The sequence below is a fragment of the Coenobita brevimanus genome, chromosome 89 (genome assembly GCF_032717465.1).
Source record: "Coenobita brevimanus isolate Jiangsu-jjx chromosome 89, ASM3271746v2, whole genome shotgun sequence".
Lineage (NCBI taxonomy): Eukaryota > Metazoa > Arthropoda > Malacostraca > Decapoda > Coenobitidae > Coenobita > Coenobita brevimanus.
Window position 1 is genome coordinate 11705171 of NC_137042.1, and position 24197 is coordinate 11729367.

The 24197-nt window shown below is 42.4% G+C and overlaps 1 protein-coding gene across 4 annotated transcripts in view; it reads left to right on the forward strand.

Moving 5' to 3' along the window:
- Positions 1 to 19508, forward strand: part of dgt1 (KAT8 regulatory NSL complex subunit dim gamma-tubulin 1) — a 33219-nt gene extending 13711 nt beyond the window's left edge. For 3 of the 4 annotated variants that reach the window (XM_080281386.1, XM_080281388.1, XM_080281387.1), the window contains 7 exons: positions 1613 to 1755; positions 2696 to 2928; positions 4721 to 4817; positions 9697 to 9833; positions 14008 to 14139; positions 15451 to 15579; positions 16964 to 19508. In XM_080281386.1, coding sequence (XP_080137512.1) covers positions 1613 to 1755; positions 2696 to 2928; positions 4721 to 4817; positions 9697 to 9833; positions 14008 to 14139; positions 15451 to 15579; positions 16964 to 17203 — 1111 coding nt within the window. In that variant the 3' untranslated portion in view covers positions 17204 to 19508. The remainder of the gene's footprint in view (positions 1 to 1612; positions 1756 to 2695; positions 2929 to 4720; positions 4818 to 9696; positions 9834 to 14007; positions 14140 to 15450; positions 15580 to 16963) is intronic. The other variant, XM_080281389.1, reaches the window with a different exon arrangement.
- Positions 19509 to 24197: the final 4689 nt, after the last annotated feature.

Consider the following 24197-nt stretch of genomic DNA (forward strand, 5'->3'; position numbering starts at 1 on the left):
AGAAAGTTAAATCGGGGAAAGCCCCAGGAATTGATGGAGTGTGTGGTGAAATGCTGAAGCATGAGGGAGAGATAGTAGTAGAATGGATGTGGAAGATGTGCAGATTGGCCTGGGAGGAAGGTAGAGTCCCGGAGGATTGGAAGTCAGGTATAATTATTCCCTTGTACAAAGGAAAAGGGGAAAAAGAAGTGTGTGGTAATCATAGGGGCATTTGTCTTCTTAGTATAATAGGAAAAGTGTATGGTAGGATACTTATTGACAGAGTTAGAGAAAGAACAGAGAAATTAGTTGGAGAAGAACAGGGAGGCTTTAGGAAGGGAAGAGGTTGTGTAGATCAGATATTCATTCTTAGATCTTTAGTGGAAAAGTTTCTAGAGAAGGGAAAGAAGTTGTATGCGGCTTTCATGGATTTGGAGAAAGCATATGACAGGGTGGATAGACAAGGATTGTGGAAAGTGTTAAGAATATATGGAGTAGATGGGATGTTGTTGAATGCTTTGAAGAGTATGTACGATGGTGCGAAGGCTTCAGTGCATGTGGATGGTGAACTAAGTGAATTTTTCTCTTTGAAAGTTGGTTTGAAACAGGGATTTGTCATGTCTCCATGGTTGTTCAATCTGTACATGGATGGGGTAATAAAAGAGGTACAAGGTAGGGTAGTGAATGTTGGAGTGGCCCTGGTGAGAGAGGATAGTGTTTGGAAACTCCTTGTACTGTTGGTTGCAGATGATACTGTGTTGTTGAGTGAAGACGAAGGGGAGCTGCAAGGCTTGGTGGATGAGTTTGAGAGTGTGTAAGAAACGGAATCTAAAGGTGAATGTAGGGAAGAGTAAAGTGATGGTCTTTGAGAGAGGTGAAGTCAGTGAATGTACAGCGAGGTTGGATGGTGTGGAATTGGAAAATTTGAGTACGTTTAAGTACTTGGGTAGTGTGATGAGTAAGGATGGAGGTTTGGAGGGTGAAGTGCTTGAAAGGGTACAGCAGGGAAGAAAGGTTGCTGGTTCTTTGAAAGCAGTGATAAGAAACAGGGAAGTGAGCATGGAAGTGAAAAAGTTACTACATGACAGTATTGTGATACCAACTCTAACGTACGGAAGTGAAGCTTGGACGTTGTTGGAAGGACACAAGTCAAGAGTGAGAGCAGTGGAAATGAGTTATTTAAGAGGAGCCTGTGGAGTCACATGGAGAGACAGGCTGACGAATGAGGATATAAAGGAGCGTTGTGGTGTTGATGTGGATGTGATAGGAAGCATTATGAGGAACACACAGGTGGTTTGGCCCTGTGGAGAGGATGGAGGGTGAAAGACTGACGAAGAGAGTGTATGTGAGTGAGATGGAGGGGGGAAGAGGGAGGGGGAGGCCAAGGATGAGATGGAGGGATGGGGTGGAGAGGTATATGAGAGAGGGGGGTGTGAGTTGGGAGCAGGGCAGTGAAATGGCGGGGGACAGGGCGACTTGGAGGCGATTTGTTTGTGGGCACCCCAAATGGGATTGAGGCGTCTGGGAATAGATAGATAGATGGAGAGTTATGTGAAAAATGTGATATTTTAAAAAACATCTCTGACTCATAGCAAGGACTGTATATACTGGTGTGGTGATGAGAGGACTTCAGCAGGTATTGTGGTGACCACTCGCGCCAGTCGCTGGTGTTGCGTCAACGTGCCGCGCGCAAAACTCGTCCCCGTGAGACGCCAGAAACTCTCTTGGCTCAGCTGGCTCACCACCAGATGGATGCACACACTGCTGGACAAAATGGTTAGACCTCACACTTGGACAGTTGTGAAAGTTTGCTTCCTCAGCCCCTTCCTGATGACTGGATTTGTGGATGCTTGAATGAGATGTACCGTAGTGGACAAAGACGCATATGATTACCCACAGATGAATGATGACCATATTTATGTCTTGGTCACTGCATCGCATTCAAGTGACCATCAGTCCAGGGATGAAATAGAGGCAGAAGTGGTGAAGGGACTTTAGCATATGACTGTACAGTAAGGTTGTTAAGAATTGCTGACTGACACCTCATTTGTTATGAGTAATAATGATTGAATGATAATGAATTGATAGGTACAGTTACTTATGATCTGGTTGTTTTATTCTGTGCTTTTTATTTATATATATACTGTATATGTAAGTAAAAAGTAGATGGGAAAAGTATTTTGGATATCATTGAGTAGTAATGATGACAACAGGGCAGTAGGAAATGTAGTTAGCTGTAAGTGAAGAATGGAAAGGCAGTAGGTGTTGATGAGGTATGTGAATACTGTACAGTAGATGATAAAATATAGTGGAAAAAAGTGTTGGTTGGGAGAAAATGTAACTCTGTGTGACATGCTAGTTAATATAGATAAACCTGAATTGTAAATGGGTTTAAGCTTCTTTGTGGGGGGAGGGAAAGGATGCATGCACACAGAAAAATGAGGTAAATGTGGAGAAGGAGGAAGAAAGGTGGCAGGGACTGTGAAGTTGATACATGACCAGGTATAGAGGTTGCAAGGGTATTGCATGAAGATATGGTAGCACTCACATTAACAGATGTGTATGAGACTGATATGGTATGAGTGTTAAAATTCACAAGCAAGAACAGTGGAAATAGAATTGTTGAGAATAGTTTCTGACACAAGCAGTTAAAGATACTACTGTACATGGCTGTCTTCAGTCCTTTATATTATTGACTGGTTACTTGGTGTTGCAGCCATACCAGATCCAGCAAGTGTAGTTGGACTGGCATCTGCAGCCCTGGAGTATGCTAGTGATACAGACAGTGAGGAAGAAATGTCCAGTGTGCCCAATGACTCTCTGCCAAGACGGGATGCAGACAGTGAGCTGGATTCTGCTGATTCAGATACAGACCCCCTTGAACATGCTCAAGTGTTCACCACGGAAGAAATCACCAGGATATACTTAGAGAAGTTACAAAAGCTAAAGGTTTGTTGGTGCTCTCCAGGGTGCAAGATGTAGGTGTGACCATTATGAATGTCATGTAGCTTTTTTTTTTTTTTTTTTTTTTTTTTTTTTGACCTGTCCTTCATTACCTGAACACCTGCCAGCTAGAAACCCAGTTATGGTCAGTGTGGTGTGTGGTACAGACCAGATCTTTGTATGTCATGAAACTGTCTGCGATGGGTATCTAAGGATGAATGTCATAAATTTATCAGTGCTTTGTTTGGAATACCCTTAGTAGACAAAGCTAAAACAGTGTTGGTTGGTGTGTTTTGAAAGCCTTTGTATACAGTTGCACACTTGTCCTCCTGTTGGTGAAAGCTGTTGCTTGGACATCTGCAAAGCCCTGTACCTGCGTGCACAGGCATAATGGGTGGTGTGATGCTGTAACTTTCACTATCAGTGTCATCACACCTTGTCCACCATTAGGGTGCAGAGAAATAATTTTTACAGCCACATAACTTTGCTGTTGCAAGTTTAATGTGGGAGGTTGGTTCTGTAGTTAACCAGCCAAGTTCAGTGAACAGCATCCTGATATTATCATCCTGCCTCTTTTTCCCACCTGCAGGAGGGGTAAGCTGGTTGACTGTTACTTAAGAGTAGTCACATATAGGCAACACAGCATTGAATGAGTGGATGATGAACACCCATGTCTCCCGCTAGAATAACTGAATAATGATAACTGTAGCCTCAGCCTTTTAGTTTACACTTGCCAGTTTGTGGTAACTCCAGGCTGTGATGCCACCAATTGTCAGGCAGTTTATTTTGAATATAGGAAGTTTAGACATGGTTGTATAGGTTTACCAGTTTTTGTGACGATATCATTAGGAATATTAACTGCTGCATGTATCTGAGAATAAGAGTACTGTATTTGTTGATCCGGAATGCGATTGTTGTATGAAGGATTTTTGGAAGGATTATGAAGGATGCCAAGCATGTTTGGTGTTGGTGAAAGGTTGTTTGGATCTGTACAGTCCTTCTTTGGGGATGGTATATCATTAAAGAATAGTTTAATGACACCTTTATTGTACATGTAGGTGGAAGATAGGGATGTATCATATCACTTTGACTGTTTACTCGGTACATGGATGGAGTGATGAACCTGAAAGCGAAGACAGCAGGTATTAGATCTGAACCAGAAGTAGATGATGACATATAGGAATGGTTCACTTATTTGTTTGGTAATGATAGTTTTACTGGCAGGAAGGGAGTTGTTTTCCAAAGATGGTGGGTGAGTTAGGAGTGTATAAAAAGAAAGTCAATCTTTATAACCCCTTTTGACCCTCAAGTGCCCAGGGTGTTGGAAGTTTCAGGTAGTTTAAAATATAGGAGACCACCCTTTGCATAAGAGGTACTTCAGTAATTATTAAAGCACAATAATGTTTGAAAGAGGAGACTAGGATCAAGAGAAAAACTGGATGAACTGCAGAGAATACTGTAGATGGGGGTTAGGTCCTTGAGGAGGTTGATATCTTTTAGGTATGTGGTGATGCATATTCTTAGGCTGAGATAGCCTGGACATGAGGAATGTGTGTGAAAGTAACTGGGTGAATATAGATAGCCTATGAATGTAGAAGAGTGAGCCTCTGTGTAAAGAATGAGGAAAACCTGGAATGAAATCCTGAGGAGGAACCTTAGGGGAACCCAGAATGTTGCAGGGTTGTGTGAAACCTGGAAGTCAGCTGTTAGGTGAAAAAGACTGATCCATGCAAACATGTATCACTGCCTTTCCAAATGTATGCATGTGCTGCCTTTTTACATGTTCTCACCTCCTCAGTCAATGTATATGGGTGAGTACAAGAGGCTGGCACACATCCTGAGGGAGAGCCGCAGGAAGTACATCCAGGCAGTGCGGGTAGAGAAAGAGACCATGGGTGAGTAGAAAGAGGGCATGTTATTTTCTTTGTATAGTACAGTAACTACGTACATTTAAATTATGAGACCACACACGTATTTTAAACATGGTGCCAGATGTAAATTACATTGTAGATCATATTCGTGGTTGCTCATATTGTAGAGATAACTTTTCTTTTGTCAGTGAATACAGAAAGATAAGAAACAGAGGCTTGAGTGTTGCAGCTGCATGAGCCTTACACGAATGAGTGTTCGTTCCGACTTTAACACATGGATGTGGAACTACGGTGTGGCATGAAAATGAAAAAGTCAAGAGTGAGAGCAGTGGAGATGGGACTGCTGAGGAATGTATGTGGAGTACAGAGAGTGGATAGGATGCAAAATAATGTGATCCATGAAAGATGTGGAGTGAGGAAGTCTGTGGACACCAGAATTGAAGAGAGTGCACCGAGATGATATGGTCATGTGGAGAGAATGGATAACAATAGAATGGTGAAAAAGATATTTCTGAGCAAGTTTGAAGGAGGAGGGAGGCAAGGTAGGCCAAGGAGAAGGTGGAGGGATATGGTGGATGAGTGTATGAAGAAGAGAGATTTGGAAGTCGGTGAGGCTAGGGGACAGACAAGAGATCGAGCTGGCTAGATGAATATTGTGAGGAGAAGTGCTTGATCAGGGATTTGGCACCCCTTTTAACATGACAGCGTCCAGACTGACTCTATTGGATATGTTTATGTGAAGCTACAGTGCATGGTGAATGTTTTTGGTGTATCCGATATAACCAGGATTCCGGGCTTGAATGATGAGTGAATGGAAGTGCTGCCTATTGGACTAGGCAAATTTGGGCTGTCTGGACATTGCTACGCCTCACCCTGTGCTTGGGTGGGAAAGGAGGTCTGGATGATGATAATGATGATGAATACAGATGAACATCATTGTAACTTCAGAGACTGACATCATCATCATCATCTGGACCTCCTTTCCCACCCTAGGGCAGAGTGAGGAACAGCAATATCCAGACAGCCAAAGTTTGCCCAATTCAATGGGCCATGCTTCCATTCACTCATTCAAGTCCCTGAAATCCTGGCTCCCTCAGATAATAATAACAATCAATAATAATCTGGCCTTTTGTTTCTCAAAAGCGCCAGTTCTTCCTTTTCGGAATTCACTAGCGCTCGACACACATACATTATTTTTACAATTACAAGAATTGTGACATTTCTTGTATATAATACAAGCTACAGCATATATACATGAAAGTGGCAATATTTAAACCCTATAATCATCCGTCATAGTACCTCTCTCCAGGTCATAGCATTTTGAAAAAAGAAAGGCTTTCAGCTGTCTCTTAAAGGATTCAACAGTAGAGAGTTGTCTTATGGACAATGGCAATCTGTTATACAGTACAATCCCAGTTAACCGGGTGGCTTGGGGAATTTACCTTCCCGGTTACAGATTTTTCCCATATTTCTGATTTTCAAGTCAAATCTATACAAAGGCTATCACAGCAGTAAATACAGTTCAGATACTCACCAGTCACATTAGGGGTTACACTAAGAGATTCCGCCTGAAAAACTGCCTTGTAAACACACACCATGGTCATAACGCACGTTCATGAATTGCACCAGTCCATTGTTTACCGAATTACTGTATTCATTATATGTACTGTACTCATAAAAATTGAAAAATAAAATAAAGAAATAAAAGCTTGAACATTTATTAGTGAACTGATGATGTGTTAAGACTGCATTGTAGAATTATCACGACACCTGTGCCCCCACGTGAGTTTGTTTACGTTTCCGACTGTTCTTCTTCCCCACTTGACCTCCATCACTCCACCCCTCACCCGCCACTCAGCTGTTTTGCAGAAAATAAAATAAATGATGTATGTATGAAATGCAGGCATATTATTTATTTATTTTTCTTCCAACAAAGTAAACTTTCACTCTTATTAACATTTATATTCAGCCATTAGTGTTTTATAATGTTTGCCTTTTTCAAGTCTGTTGCATATGTCCAGCTTCTGTTTCAAGGTAAGCACGATACGCTTACGTTTAGTTTGCACTTTAGGCATTTTGGAGTGTACAAATTACCGTCTATCAGTGGAACACAATAGCAAGAGAGCTTGTTTACTGTCTGGTGGCAAAATGCAGACTGGTGATTTTTGGAGGGTGTGGAGGATGACTGAATTCAAGTAGGGGAAAGAGGAGGAGAGGAGGGGTGGTTAAGAGGATTTGCTAGGAATTTACATTAGCCGGAACTGCTTTCACCTCGCTTTGTCTGACTTCACCCAGCCTCGCGTGACACGATCAAACAGCGGTTTGGCGGTCCATTCAAATTGGTGCACTGTTATAACTTACTGACATTTTTACCAGCCCTTGAATTTTCCCGTTGTTCTGAGTATTCCGTTTGTCTGGATACCGGATAGCTGGGATTGTACTGTATAATCTAGGGGCTCTATATGCAAAAGAACGATCAGAGAAAGATGACTGGTGAATGGCTCCTGGCTCATCAAGATGCAAGGAATTTCACCACATTCTGTAGCTTCACATATATCTATCTGATAGAGCCAATCTGAATGCTGTCACGTTTAAAAGGGTGCCAAATCCCTGGTTATGTGCTTCTCCACACAAAATTCATCCATCTAACTTGGTCTCTTGTCATAGTCTCTTAGCCTCACCAACTTCCAGACCTCTCTCCCTCTCACACTCATCCACTATATCCCTCCACTTTCTTCTTGGCCTACCTCACCTCCTCCCCCCTTCAAATTCGCTCAGATATACCTTTTTCATCAGACTATTGTCTTCCATTCTCTCCACATGACCAAACCATTTCAGCACACTCTCTTTGATTCTGGTGTCCACAGACTTCCTTACTCCTCATCTTTCACATATCACATTACTCTGTATCCTATCCACTCTCTGCACTCCTCATACATTCCTCAGCAGTCCCATCTTCACTGCTCTTATTCTTGGCTTTTCATTTTCATACCACACTGTGTTTTGGATTATATTGCATATTGCAATGTGTGCTTTGATGTCCAAAAACAGCCAAAAGACCTCAGAACACTGCCAGAATTAGGAGAGATACTGTAGATATTGTACTGGTAGAGTTTTGCATATTGGTATTTTTGTTTTTGTTATATGGTAGGTGGGTGGGGCACTCAACATCCACGTACTCGATGTAGTGCTGCTGTCGGATGTCTGCCCTTTCCTCTCCTCCATCCTTCTTTCCTTCCATCCTCTTCTGTCTTTCTTTCCTTGTCCTTCTGCCTACGGGTGACTTTACACTCCCTCTTCTGTCTTTCTTTCCTTCATTCTTTCCTCTTCCTTCTGCCTGTGGGTAACTCTACACTGAATGACAAGCCAAATGGTTACCTGTACACCAGGAAACCACTTACTATGCTGGCTGGTAACCATATACGGTAACCAAATTTTGGCATCTGGTGGTTTAGTGGGTAATTATCGCGCTCCAATCGGATTGAGCTGGTGAAGGCTTATTTCCAAGGGATGGTTGGGGTTGAGTGCTTATGTAATGCCACTCGGGGATGAGTGAGGGTGGTCACTCTCATCTTAAATGTCGGGACCAACTGCCTAGCCCTGGGCTCCTGTGCTCCTCATGGGGCAATGTAGGATTGGATGATGGATGGATTTTTTTTGTTGGTTAAGCATTGTTTTCTTAGTGTTTTGAATTATATTGCATATTGCAGTGTGTGTTTTGATGTCTAAAAACAGCTGAAAGACTGCAGACCACTGCCAAAATTAGGAGGGGTACTGTACATATAGGTTGGGTATGGGTAGAGGTAGGGTATGGGTGCAGTAGAGGATATTGCTCTGTATCCAGACATTGCCCGTATCTGGTCATGCCTTTGGCTCTGTTATGACAGATAATGTGTATTACCCCCTCGGGCATAGTGCCCAAGGACTATGGAGTTCTGTTCGGCCATTTCAGGCAAGGGTGACCAGTACCAAACTCCTTAGCAGTATTTTTTGAGCAGTACACAGGAACCACCTCTTGTATTTTAATTCTTGTGGACCAAATCCAGTTGGAGTGCCTTAGCTCACTGGACCACCAGGCATCTCAGTACACTCCAGTACTGGTTGTATTGTTGCCACCCAGTGTGTAAAAGAGAAAAAAGTGAAAGAAGTTGGTGGGTGATCCTTGAAAATAAGGATCATTTTCACTCTTACTTCCAAAGCATACAGTATAAAGCTGAAGGTATATAAATGGACAGAGAGGCTCAGTTAATATATGGTATCTTAGCCCTTGTAACCTGAAAGTTTTTTTACTTTTCCATTTAGCTACTGTAGATTATATTGCTGTGGAGATCTTCTCAGATCTTCTCATACTGAAGGTTAATGCAGGCTGTGACTGATCTATTGAGTCTGAAATGTTTTTCCTTAGCTGTGAAGGATTGTGTAGGAGCAAGAACCAAATGCAAGAGGTTAACTTTTGAATCTCATTTTATCCCCTTCTGGCTTGTCTGACTATGCTTCTGAGTTTCTCATTTGGAAGAGTTACTTCCATCCATGTACTCCGTTTGCATCTGAATTCTTAATGAAAACTTGGAGTGGATTAGTCTATGTAACTTAGGCTTGAGATAAGTCTTACATTTCTTAAAGACCCCTCTCTGCATGGAATCACTTGAACCATCTCAGTAGATTTTCTTAGCTCCAAATATTCTATTCCTGTAACTAGAAGTACTTGGTCTTTCCTAAATACAGTTCATCAGCACCTATCAGTTACTTCCACAGAATTAGAATTTCATAAATGAATTGCACAGTAATGAAACGTCTTTGTCAGAGAACTTTTCAGCATCTGTGAGAAGGAGCTTTCCCAAAGTTTGTCCATATATGCATGCTTAAAAGCCTATTCCCCCCCTCCCCCTTTTTTTTTTATTAGTAAGCATCCATGGACAACCCAAGGAAACAGCTGAGGAGCGCACAGTGTATGAGGAACTAAAAGCCATGGTTAGGTATCACCGTCACTTGGGCTCCCATGCTCTCCTCCACCACAACCAAACCCACCGTCGCCTCCAGGTTTGTCTTTATACCTTCACTTTTTGTCTTCACCTCACTCTGCTTTACTTGCTGTTCCCTCATGTCACAGTCCTATATCCTGCCACATATCTGATATTCCATCATATGCCAGAGAACTGTGATCATACCTTGCTTACTGCATCACTTACTGTTAGTTGTTAAATCTCATGGTTTCTGCATCACTGTTATACAGTAGATGCCTGGTAGTCTAGTAATAGAGTACCATACTGCACATGAATCTAAGTGATGACTGTGACTTACGTGCAATGGTCCTTACATCCTAGAGGTGACTGGAAGTTTTTCTGTCTTAAAAATGTTGCCCGGGATGTTTTATGATGGTTTCCTATCTTAAAATGTTTCCTATATGGATTACTAGATGGGAAAAAAAGTGAACACTTTAATCATTTTTTGTTCTTGTTCAATCTTTCTTTCTACTCCAGAAAGACCATGTACCTCATGTTCTTTTGAAGGGGGATTATATAAGGTCCAGGAACTTTCTATTTCACCTTTTGCAGACTAACACATAGTATTTGTGTGCACTTGTTTACTATTACCAGTGACCTCTAATGACCTCCGAGGTCAGCCTCACTTAGCCTGTGCTCAAACTGGAGGTCATGTGAGAGTCCATGCCAAAAACTGGGCTGCTGGGTCCATTCTGAGAGTAGGAACATGGAATGTGAGAGGAGTGAATGATTAAGTGAAAGAGAGAGAGATTGTCCAGGTGCTTGAGGATGCAAAAGTGGATATAAGTGGATTGACTGAAACTAAATGGAAAGGTGAAAGGATGAGAGAATGGGAATACGGTGTAGGTATATGTGCGGGAGTCAGTGAGAATGAGAGGGCAAGAGAAGGAGTATGTCTGATGATAAGCAAGAAGTGGAAGGAGAATATAAGAGAGTATGGAACAGTGGGTGCAAGGATTGTATGGGTGAGGATGAAAGTAGGTATACAAGCATGGGCGATTGTATGTGTGTATGCTCCAACAGAGGATCGAGTGGCAAGAGTGAAAGATGAGTTTTGGGTGAGAGTAGAAGCATGTATGGACAAGTTTGAGAGGAGCGAGAGAGTGCTGTTGATTGGAGACATGAATGGCAAAGTTGGGAATGTACGAGTGGATGGAGTGGTTGGTCAGTGGGGTGTGCCAGCAGAAGTAGATGGGAATGGTAGTGCTTTGGTGGACATCTGTGCTGGTAAGGGGTTGGCAATAGCCAACACCTGCTTTCGTCATAAGATGATCCACCGGTATACATGGAGAGTAATGAGGAGGATGGATGGTGAACTTGTTGAACGAAAGGCAATGATAGACTACGTGTGTGTGGATGAGCGAATGAGAAGACAAGTGTTGGATGCAAGGGTGTGGAGAGGGTGGGGGAATGGAGTCTCGGACCATCACTTAGTGATGGCCAAGGTAGAGCTGCAAAGAAAGTGGTTGAGGAGGCGAAGGGGAAGACAGGAGGAAACAGCTCCTGTGAGAAGAGTGGAGAAATTGCAAGACAGTGAGAAGAGGACAGAGTATAAGAGCATAGTGGAAGAAAGATTGGGAAGGTATGAGCTAGAGCAGATGGAAGGGGTGGAAGACGTATGTAAGATATTCACGGAAGAGATAAGCGCAGCGTGTGAGGTGGTTTGTGGAGTGAGGAGGAGATGCAAGGGTGTGCAAGGGACAGCATGGTGGAATGATGAGGTGAAACGAGCTGTGGAACAAAAGAAGAAGGCATATGGTGAATGGTTGGCGAGTAGAGGTAGGGGAGAAGATGAGAGAGAGAAGAGAGAGGTATATGTGAGCAGGAGAAGGGAGGTTAAGAGACTGGTGAAGGAGAGTAAGAAGAAAGTGGATGAAGAGTTTGGGAGGAATCTGAGTGTGAAATGGAGGGAGAGTAAGAAATTGTTTTGGAAGGAGGTAAAGAAAGTAAGGCAGTGTGAAAGGGGAAATAGTAGGGGAGTGAAAGATAGGAATAATAGATTGTTGGTGGAGAAGAGAGAGAAATTGAGGAGATGGAAGGAGCACTTTGAGGATTTGTTGAATGTAGAGAGTGAGAGCAGTGTGAGTATAAGTGGTTGGGGAATGGCTGGGAGAAGAAGAGATGAGAGGAGGGAGGAAGAGATCAGTAGGTCGGAAGTAGTGGAAGCGATGAAGAAGATTAAGCTGGGAAAGGCCCCAGGAATTGATGGAGTGTGTGGTGAAATGCTTAGGTATGGGGGTGAGATTGTTGTGGAGTGGATATGTAAGTTGTGTAGATTGGCTTGGGAAGAGGGAAGGGTTCCAGAGGACTGGAAATCAGGTATAATTGTTTCTCTGTACAAAGGAAAAGGGGAGAGAGAAGTATGTGGTAACCATAGGGGTATTTGCCTTCTTAGTGTGACTGGTAAAATATATGGTAGAATACTCATTGATAGGGTTAGGCATATGACAGACGAGCTAGTTGGAGAAGAACAAGGGGGATTTAGGAAGGGCAAAGGGTGTGTAGATCAGATATTTGTTCTAAGATGTTTAGTGGAGAAGTATCTAGAGAAGGGAAGGAAAGTGTACGCTGCCTTCATGGACTTGGAGAAAGCTTATGACAGAATAGATAGGAAAGGTATGTGGAAGGTATTAAGAATATATGGAGTGGAGGGGAAATTGTTGAGTGCTGTGAAGAGTATGTACGAGGGAGCTAGGGCTACGGTGCGAGTGGATGGTGAGCTGAGTGAGTTCTTTGATCTCAATGTGGGACTGAAACAGGGGTGTGTAATGTCTCCATGGCTGTTTAATATATATATGGATGGGGTCGTAAAGGAGGTACAAGGTAGGGCAGTGGATGTGGGGGTGGCCCTAATGAATGAGGGTGAGATTTGGAAGCTTCCGGTGTTGCTGTTTGCTGATGATACAGTATTGTTGAGTGAAGATGAATGGGAGTTGCAAGGTTTGGTGAATGAATTTGGGACAGTGTGTAGGAGGAGGAAGCTGAAAGTTAATGTAAACAAAAGTAAAGTTATGGTGTTTGAGAGGAATGAAGCCACAGAGTGTGCAGTGAGGTTGGATGGTGAGGATATGGAGAATGTGAGTGCATTCAAGTACTTGGGTAGTGTGATGAGTAAGGATGGAACTTTGGGGGATGAAGTACGTGAAAGGGTACAGCAGGGAAGGAAGGTTGTTGGCACACTGAAAGCAGTGATGAGAAATAGGGAGGTGAGTATGGAAGTTAAGAAGTCTCTGCATGATGGTATTGTGATCCCTACCCTGACGTATGGAAGCGAGGCGTGGACCTTGCAAGAGGGGAACAAGTCAAGAGTGAGAGCAGTGGAAATGAGTTACTTGAGAGGAGCATGTGGAGTGACATGGAGGGACAGGTTGACGAATGAAGAAGTGAAGGAACGTTGTGGGGTAGATGTGGATGTGGTTGAAAAGATTAGGAGAAATACACTGAGGTGGTTTGGACATGTGGAGAGGATGGAGAGTGAAAGACTGACTAAGAGGGTGTATGTGGGTGAGGTGGAGGGAGGGAGAGGGAGGGGTAGACCGAGGATGAGGTGGAGGGATGGAGTTGAGAGGTATATGAGGGAGGGGGGGGTGAGGTGGGGGGAGGGGAGTCAAATGGTGGGTGACAGAGTGACTTGGAGGCGTTTTGTCTGCGGCCACCCTTTGCGGGATTAGGGCGTCGGGCTATAGATAGATAGATTACTGGTGACTTCGTAGGTCAACTTCGCGTAGCCTGTGTCTGAACTGGAGGTCATGTGAGTCTCCATGCCAAAAATTGGGTTGCAGGGGTACCCAGCATTGCCCAGGCCAAAAAAGGTGAACACTGCCGGTGACCTCATATGACCCAGATATAAATTTTGACCACCCTAAAATTATCCTTAGTCACCCTGATTCAGAATATATATATATATATATAGGTTTAGGGGTCTCTGGCCCTTAGATTGGGCATGACTGAAGGACAAACAAACAAACGACGTGGCTCTTTTATAAATATAGATGGCATCTCCTCAAGTTCCAGTGCGCTGAAGTGGGTAGTAGCATATAATTAGTCTAGCTGTCTTTTTCAGTCACTGATGTATGTGATTTCAGAAAAATACTGATGTGGTATATGATGTATGCTGTTTCAGTAAAATATAAAAATGCAAATGAATTGTCAGCTTTGCCAGAAATCATTTATTATTTTTTTTATTTTTTTATTTTATTTTTTTTTTCCAGGTAACAGAGGGTGTGAACTACAAACCAGGGCAGAGTATAGGCTGTGTCAAGTGTGTATACAGTGAAGGTTCTTGGAAGTGTGGGGAAAAATCTATTCCTCTCTCCAAATACTGCTCAAAACACATATTACATGTAAGTGCCAGTAATTGTAATTGATCTTGACTGGTAAACCTTTCTTTCAGATATATTTTTTAATATACACCTGTGCCTTTTAATTTCTCAGCTGCTGATTTTAATTGATCTGAATACTTCAGCCACTGATGCTAGATGAAGGGTGTGTTTTCCTCAGGTTAATCCATCCATCCATCCATTATTTAATCCTGTGTTGCCCCATGAGGAGCGTAGGGGCCCGGGGCTAGGCAAGGTGGTCCTGACCTCTAAGATGAGAGTGACCAGCCTCACTCATCCCTGAGTGTCATTATGTGAGCAGTAAACCCCAATCACCCCTTGGATATAAACATGCACAGGCTCAATCCGATTGGAGCACCTTAATTGCCCACTAAATCACCAGGCGCTATAATCTGGTTATATGGTTACCACCCAGTGTAGTAAACGGTGTCCTGGTGTACAGGAAACCATTTGGCATGTCACTAAGTGTAGAGTCACCCGTATACAGAAGGAAGAGGAAAGAATGAAGGAAAGAAAGACCGAAAAGGAAGGATGGAAAGAAGGAAGGAAGAGAAGAAAGGGCAGGCACCCGAGAGTGGCACTACATTGAGCGAGTGGATTGTGAGCACCCCCACCAACCACAACAATAATAATGCAATAAATACCACATAAGTACTGTACACCAGCAATGCTGATAATAGTCATATGTCATTTGTTTGTCTCATGCTTGCAGGTCAATCTCTGTCAAAATAGCAGGTTTTCTGAATTATTCAGTTAACCAAATGCCATTAAAATGCATACAGTATTCATGTATTTGAAATATTTACATTCCCTATTTCCTGACCTTTCAGTCTCACTACATTCTGTGACTTCATTTCTCTCAAAAGCCATTATTATGCTCTGTGCATCATTCACTACTGCACTGAAAAATTTTGACCATGTTATATACTGTATAACCAATTTACAGTTGACTTGTTATATATGGCTGTTTTACAGTTGACTTGTTATATATGGCCATTGTATGGTTGACCTTTTATAATGGCTGTTTTACTATTGTCTTATTGCATAAGTAAATCTGTATGCAACTGAGACCCATCTAGAAGTAGGGATTACTTAGTTGGATTTTGGCTAATTTAGAAATATATTCCATGTGGGAATTACCTTACCAGTAATCTTAACCATATTATCATATTTCTACTGGCAGTCATATTGCATTTCCTGAAATGTGAAGCATTAGAAAAGTTTTGGTAGGCTGTAGATGATGAAAAGATGTATTTATTGGTGGATGTGCACTTTGAACTACATCTTGAGTAAATTTATTCTTGTTTTGGTCAGGACCCAAATCAGGTGCTGTTTGGTGCATGTGGAGTGAGCCGTTGTGGGGATGACCAGTGTTCCATGCCAGTAGTATGTCTCCCTTACGCCACTACTTGTGTCTATCACACCCCCATACCTGACCTGCTGGTGAGTTACTATTTAGCCCGTTGAGCCCAAGGAAGTAATTCCCCCCCCCCCCTCAAATTTACCACCTTCCAGTACTGTAGTTTTACTTAGCATAGGAGAGAATGATCTAGACAGGTTAGATATAGCCTCAATGTTGTTGTTGTGACCTACAGTGGGGCACCAATTTTCGCGCCTAATTGGGTCCAAAAATAATGCGCGAAAGTTGGGGCATTGTCTTTATGGCAAAAAGGCTAATTGGTTCCCGGTTATCCTAAAGTAACATCAGATTTTCATTTTCACTTGCAATACAGTACATCAAATCACTATTGTACATCGCATTGTGAGATACAAACAATAAAAACTGTACAGTACACATTATATGAGGAGAAACATACCACAGAGACCAGGTTGAGGTGTTTAATGGATGTTGGGGGTAAGTATCCGAGGCGTGTGGCGGGCTTATTTAGCCACGCCATACGTATTGGCGCCACCTCTTGCTGCCTCGCTACCACGCTCTCTCTCTGCCTCCTCAGATGCAACTTGATGCAACACTTCCACTCTGTGCTGAATTTCCCTTTGTGCTAGGTTCTCTTGAACAAATCCATCGAAATCTTCATCCAGGTTAAGCTCCTCTATGGCACTGTCAGTAGGGATAGCCTCTTTTTATCACCACCACTGCCTCCCGGCCCTCCCCCCACACCACCAGGCTCTCCCCCCACACCACCAGGCCCTTTCCCCACACTACCGGGTATAGTAGAGGCCATTGAACCGTGAGAATCCAACACAATGGAGCTAGCACGCTCGTACACAATGGCGGGAATGGGTGGACAGAGTGTTGACATGACGTCATTCAAGATGGCAGTGGGTTGCGGGCGGGCGGTGCAGGAAATTCAAAGTTCAAAATATTGTCCCAAACCCAAAATTTGTGCGCGAAAATCGATTTTTTTCAAGCGAAAGTGGAAGTTAGGGAATATTTGGTGCATGCCGCGAAAGTGGATTCCGCGAATCCTGCTGTAGCGAAAGTTGGTGCACTACTGTAGGCTCATATGGACATGAACTAGTGGGCTGCAGGCTGAAGTTGCTCTTTTTCATCTGCAGTTCACTGTCCTTGTTTTGTGGAGTTAGGTGGGTTCTAGAAGACAAAGAAAGAGAAATCATGTTAGATGGAGAGCTATCAGCACCATGCCCAGTAAAATGGTTGCCACACTCATTTTCACACTATTCAGTCCCCTGGAATCCTGGCAGCACCTCTTGGACCTAATTATCAGCCCTTTTTTTTTTTCTATCTCTGTAGAAGTGCTACAGATGTATTTCGATTTACTTTGTTATATCTCACCCCATCATCAGTTGGAAAAAGAGGTCTGGAGGATTATGATATATGCTACATCTTGCCCATCTCTTGCAGCCTGTCAGCTCGGCTCCCCAGGAGGACATAGAGAGCAGTAGCAGCGGGGGTGTTGGAGGGGAGGAGCAAATATATGGAGGAGAGTGTCCCAGTGGTCCCTTGGCTACGCCAAGGGAGATTATTGACCTCCCCGAATCTCACAGTTTCATTGTGACTGAGGTGCCTCCAGAGAATGTAATGGAGGGTGAAGGCGAGGAAACGGATGATGCCCTTTCGGAAGACCAGAAACTAAACACGTAGGACAGAGCCTTCTCAGGACACCAGTGGTTGGATTCACTGACAGACTTGTGATCTGTTTCCTTTCATAACTTCAATTTATTTTTGTAGGAAGAGCAAGAGTCATAGGAAATTTCTGCACAATTTTTGTCCTTCCTGCAAAGACAAAAACTAGCTCATGATAATTTTTCTATGACAGTCAGAGAAGGGTTATAAGTGCCAGATTTAAACAGTGCTGTATTCATTGATCATCATCCTGGTTGTTATTCTCACCTGCAGGTTGGGTGAAGTTGGTACAGAAAGCCAGGGAAAGGCATTCTGTACCCAATCTCACCCCATCTGTAAGTGGGAAAAGGAGTCAAGATGGTGATGATTTTAAATGTGGCACTTACATCCCTTTTCTGTCTGAGTGCCTCGTTTGTTTTTTGCAGAGCAAATTAAAGGCTTTGGGAGTTTCTAAAGTGTCCTTCCCTTCACATCTTAGTTATGTGAGGCAGTTGATTCTAAGTCTGTTTGTGTGTCTGAGTCCAAGAAATCAGTGCCTACGATGATGGGTCTTACATGTTCTACACCAGTGCTTTGGTTTTTGATGTGCACACTTTGCTTATCATTAAATTGCAATAATAATGTTAATAAATTTCCCTCTGTAGTTGTTGCAGTATTTGAAATTAATTCTTGAACATAGAAAAATATAATTATAGAATACTGTGATCATCAGACCCAAGAGTGTGAAAGGGAAGACAAGCTCCTAGGTTTTGACATCATTATCAAAAATCATGATGAGAACAAAAATATTTGACTTTTCTACCTCATTACAAATTTTTGTCCATAAAGAATAATGCATTTTAAAAGCTGTAAACCCCCTTTGTAACAAATTTCTGCTTACCAAATTTCAGCTTTGATGAACTCTTTGAGCCAACCAAACAGTCGCCACATAAACCGTACTAAGATAGGTATACTGTATAATGGTGGTGCGGTCAACTGATCATCTAATCACATGACAAAAGTAAAGTTTGTTTTCTTACTGTACTGTAATTTTATGTTGTTAAAAAAAAAAAAAAAATAGTGATGAATAACACAGTACATAAGTAAACTTGGTACTGTAATGTAACTAACAAGTTAGGGTATTTATATATAGTAATGTACCTGGTTCATAGATTAAGTTGACTGTCGAATATCACATTTAACATCCCACTGTTCCCACAGTTAGTTTGTTATTTAGAGGGTTTACTGTCATGATACAGGGGTTTGCCTACATCTTCAAATGCGTAGTTTGTAATAATAAAGCCTTTATTTTATGAAGAGCTTAAGAACAATGGCTGTAAGTGCATGTTCATTCCAGTGAGGAGGAGAAAGTGGCAGATAAGTATGAGTTTGGGAAATTTTATTGGATTCATTATCTAGTCCACCATTTTTCAAATTTTGGTGTAAAGTCACATTGAAGAATTATGTTGTATATAAATATTTATGTATAATATATTTTCAGGAGTCGTAAGTGCCATGTTTCATGTCCCTTGATTGGCTGTTATTGTAATATGAAGTGTTCTTGCTGCTTACGATATTTGCTGTGATGAAGTTACACTCTTGTATACAGAACTGTACTGTTCATTGGATTTGCTTCTATTCATGTAAGATTGTTCCGCTTGAGTACTTTGTTGCAAGAAAAAGCGTGCCATGACCATACTGTATGCTGATGCCCATTTTCTTTAGAAATTACAGTCATGGACAAAAATGTACTAACACTACAGGGTTTACGTGTTTGTGAATGGCCTGGCAATACTGAATAAATTCTGATGACTTAGGTGCCAAGTCATCAGCTGGATTGTGCCAGTGCAGGTTTATATCCAAGGGATGGTTGGGGTTTACTGCTCATGTAATGCCACTCGGGGATGAGTGAGGCTGGCCACTCTTTCACCTTAAACGTTAGGACCAACTTGCCTAGCCCCAGGCACCTACACTTCTCGTGGGGCAACACAGGATTAGATGATGAATGACTGAATTAATTGGTGTTAATATAATAATCATGATTGCTTTAACCCATACCGTGTTGGGGGGGGGGGGGATCGACACTGGCTGATTTTGGACTATTTTTTTCCTGGCTAAATGGGATTAATACATCAATATAACATCCCTGTCACTAATAAAAGTAAGCACAAAAGCCAAAAAGTACGTTACATCAAGTCGGGTTGATGCCACTCTACCTCTGAAATTTCAGAGGTTACTGAGAGAGCAGAGTGGCTGTAAGCTTGTGAACCAATTTTTGATAGTTTTTTCTGGCTAAATGGGCTTAATACATCAATATAAGATCCCTGGCACTAATAAAAGTAATCACCAAGCCAGAAAGTTGGTTGAATTGAGTCACCTTTGAAATTCTGAAATCTTCAAGGATACTGAGAGCTTTTTTTTTTTTTTTTTTTAAGTCCTAAATGGGCTTAATACATAAAAATAAGATCCCTACCACTAAAAAACGTAACCACCAAAGCCAGAAAGTTGGCTGAACCGAGTCGGGTTGCTGCCGCTGAACCTCTGAAATCTTCAAGGTAACTGAGACAGCAGAGCGGTTGAGCCTGTGAAGACTGTCACTCTCCTCCCGTGCTCCTAAATCAGTGTTGCAAGCGTAGCAGAGAAATGTCTGATGCTAGCGAGATACGTTATTACCTTCCATTAAACTTCCGTTGCTTGCAGTGACTTCTCAATGCTGGAGGACGTAGATCTACGTCACTGGCATTTTAGATGGGGACATAGATCTATGTCGCTAACATGGTATAGATAACCTGTTCACTCCAGTGATGTTTTTCATTTTGTTCTTGATACCTTCAGATTATTTTATTTAGTACAGGAGTGATTTTTTGGCAATGAAACATTAAATAGAGCATTAATTAACTTATTTAGTACAAGTATCCCCTAAAATCAATGTCTGACTAGCAAAACTAGAAACAGTACTGTAATACATTCATTGTTGGATTAAAAGAGTTAATGTTCATATGCAAGCTGTCACCGAGTATGAGATTAAGAACATAATATCTTCTAATATTGTTAAGGAGTATTTGAAAGTTTTAGAGTCTCAGGTTCCATATCAGGAAGTACTGAACACTATGAAGCAAGCTGTTGTAGCTGTAGTAACCCCAGGCTGAACTTCAGTGTGGTGGACTGCAGGATGAAGTTCAGATGAGCCTGGAATTAATACAGCTTCAACAGCGTGCTTCATAATGTTCAGTACTTCCTGATATGGAACCTGAGACTCTTAAAACTTTCAAATAATATTCCTCAACAATATTTCTTACCTTCCTCCTGCAGACCATCATCCTTCTTTTAGGAGATAGAGAGTGAGCTTAGGGATGTTTGGATAACCAGACAGTAGAAGTTGGTGGTGATCATCATCCACTTGATGTAGTGCTGCCTACTCCTTTCTTCATCTTTATTGTTCTTTTTCTGCATCTACTTCCCTCTCTTCGTATTTCTTTCATCTTTTTTTTGCCATTTTTATAACTTCTCTTGCCACTTCAGGTGGTTCTACACTGACAGTCAACCCAACAACTGTTAAGTTAAAAATGGGTGCCAAACCCTGGTCATACACACCCTCACAAAATTCATCCAGCCTGTGGGTAAAACAATGCTCTCCTTCTCACGCCATAAGGAGCCTCTATTGGTTACATACAAATTGTGTTTGTGATTTTCCTAATTGGTTTAACCCTCTCAAGTGGTGGATGTTCATGTTACAGCAGTAGGTCCTTATATATATACCCTGTCAGAGTCTTTTATAAAAAGAGAAACTCTCATCCCAGAAACACTGCCATTCCAACACACATATATCCAGATGCACATCTTAACTTACAGTTCAAATTCTTTAACACCTTTACTCATGCATGTAGTAATACATGAAGTATTTGATGGGGCAGGTTGCTTGTTCAGTGACAGACCTGCCCCTTTCGGGCCCTTAAAACACAGACTGAACATGTGTAGCCTAGTTGAGCTGCCTGCTTATATCAGGAGGTTCTAAGCTTGCCACTGCAATACATTCATTTGTTCATTTATTAAATTTTCACTGAAACTGATTGGTGACCTTTCCGAAGTTTTGCCAGCAAGAAAAAATTGAGTTTTGAGCAACACTAACCCCTGCCAAACCTGCTTCCTTTTACGTAGGTTCACAGGGAATACAGGGTTTTGTTGTCACCACCCAGTGCAGTAAATGGTTTCCTGGATACCAGGAAACCCTTTGCCTTGTCACTCAGTGTAGATTTACTAGTAAATAACATTACCTCAAGTGAGTGGATGGTGAGCACCCCTACCTAGTACCTCTTTTTTTTCTAGCTCTCTGGACACTACCTCACACCATCCTAAGGTGAAAGAAGAGGTATAGATTAATGATGGTGAAAGATGTATAGATGAATGATGATGAAAGACGTATGGATGGATGATGATGATAATGATCTCAATCCTAATTTAATCTCTGGTACTATCTCCCATAGTGGTAGGTGGGGGCGCTCATCATCGACTCACTCAATGTAGTGCTGGTCTCGGGTGTCTGCCCTGTCCTCTCCTCCATCCTTCTTTCTTTCCATCTTCTTCTATCTTTCTTTCCTTCATTCTTTCCTCGTTCTTCTGCCTACGGGTGACTTTACACTCCCTCTTCTGTTTTTCAGTCCTTCATTCTTTCCTCTTTCTTCTGCCTATGGGTGACTCTACACTGAGTGACAAGCCAAATGGTTTCCTGTACACCAGGAAAATATTTACTATGCTGGGTGGTAACCATATAACCAAATTTTGGCACCTGGTGGTTTTTAATGGGTAATTATTGTGCTCTGATCGGACTGAGCCGGTGAAGGTTTATATCCAAGGGGTGGTTGGGGTTTACTGCTCATGTAATGCCACTCAGGGATGAGTGAGGTTGGTCACTCTCATCTTAAATGTCAGAACCAACTGCCTAGCCCCGGGCTCCTGTGCTCCTCATGGGGCAACGTAGGATTGGATGATGGGTGGATGGATAGATACTATCTCCCAAGTGCTGACCCCATCAAGTTCCTAGGATAATTACCAGATTTCTAACCTGGTTACCAAATTACTGGTGGTAGTCACTTGGTGTATGAATTACTGATCTATATTCCTGCATGTCACTGATACCCCTGCACCATAGAGCAGGATGTAGGGTCTCGTGCCAGTGCCATTGGTGTGATGACCTTTGATGTGGGAATGTTCTAGTGTGGCCTGGTGGCATTTATTTATAATGAATATAATCTGCCAGCCCAGGTGCGTCCTCAGGTTTCCTGAATACGGCACCAAGCAGTACTATGGAAGATAGATAATAACTTAGATATGGCGAGAGAGAAGAAGCAGCAGCAAAGTATGTTTTAGTGTGGCTTAAAGAGTAAAGTTTCATTCATATTTTTCCCCTTGCCCTGATCTGCCATAGGTTAAATACAAGAGATGGCTAGAGATTTTCTACAATATAAAATGCTGCTGCCAGAGACACAGGGTGTCTTACTGATGTGGACAACAGTTACCTAGTCTCGAAGGTCCTCCACTCCTCCAAGTGGTTAATGAATGATTAGGTGATAGCAATCACACTGACTCTTAGAGACAGTTAAGTGAATATGTGTGGAAGGTGTGGCTGTGGGATGGAACCAGTATTCCTTGGGCTTGAGAGGTGAGTGAATAAGAATCTAGCCTGTTTAACTGGATAAACTACTGTAGTCTGTGGTAGGTGGGGGCACCCACCATCCACTCACTTGATGTAGAACTGCTCTTGGGTGTCTGCCCTTTCCTCTCCTCCATCCTTCTTTCCTTCCATCCTCTTCTTTCTTTCCTTCAGTCTTTCCTCATCCTGCCTACAGGTGACTTTACACTCCCTCTTCTGTCTTACGTTCCTTCATTCTTTCCTCTTCCTTCTACCTGTGGGAAACTCTACACTGAGTGACAAGCCAAATGGTTTCCTGTACACTAGGAAACCATTTACTATGCTGGGTGGTAACCATATAACCAAATTTTGGCGCCTGGTGATTAAGTGGGTAATTATTGTGCTCCAATCGATTTCAGCGGATGAAGGTCTATATCCAAGGGATGGTTGGGGTTTATTGCTCATGTAATGCCACTCGGGGATGAGTGAGGCTGGTCACTCTCATCTTAAATGTCGGGACCAACTGCCTAGCCCCGGGCTCCTACGCTCCTCATGGAGCAACATAGGATTGGATGATGCATGGATGGATGAACTACTGTAGTTAGTTTTCTTCTCTTTCAACCCTACCTCACCCCATCCTTTGGTGGAAAAAGAGGTCTGGATAATGATGATGAATATGATTTTCACTTCCATAGCTAGTAAAAGGATGGCTGCCATTGCCATGGGAAATGGGAAGTACTGTACTGTTATGAAAATAGTCCTCATTATTTTCAAAACTACCTACAACAACCAGAGATTCCCTGTAAGCATCATAGTTTTCTGTCAGTCTGTTCCCAATTCAATGGTAGTTGGTATAAAAAAATTTTTTACAAAGGGTGGGAAGGGGAAGTAAGCAGATGGACAAAAGATAAGCAGAGAGAGAAAAGGCAGAATGGATGGGGAGGAGGAATCTATGAAAGCATAAAAGAGATAGGCAGGATGGAAGGGAAGGTTAGTATGGTTGGGAACGAAGAGAGTGGGGAGGAGGAGGGGAAGAAGGGAGGTCAGAAAGATCTAGTAAGAGGGCTGACTGGAGGAGGAGAAGGAGTCAAGAAAGTTAATCAAGGTTGACTGGCTGAAGGGAAGAATATGGTGGGGGAGATGTACAGTAGAGGATGGCAGGATGTAGGAGAGACAGGAGGACGGCAGGGGTATGCCCAGGTGAGGCTCAAAGGGTCTACAGCCCCAGTTCCTTTTCCCTAGGCTTCAAAGTGCCCTGATCTCTCTCTCTACATTTCTATTTCGTACTTTTTTCTTTTCTGGCAACAAGCAACCACGTAATGTTATTGGGACAACCTTAAACGGCTAAAGACTTATGTATTGCTTTGAAGTTTCACCTAACCTGTATGCAGGTTACATTTGAAG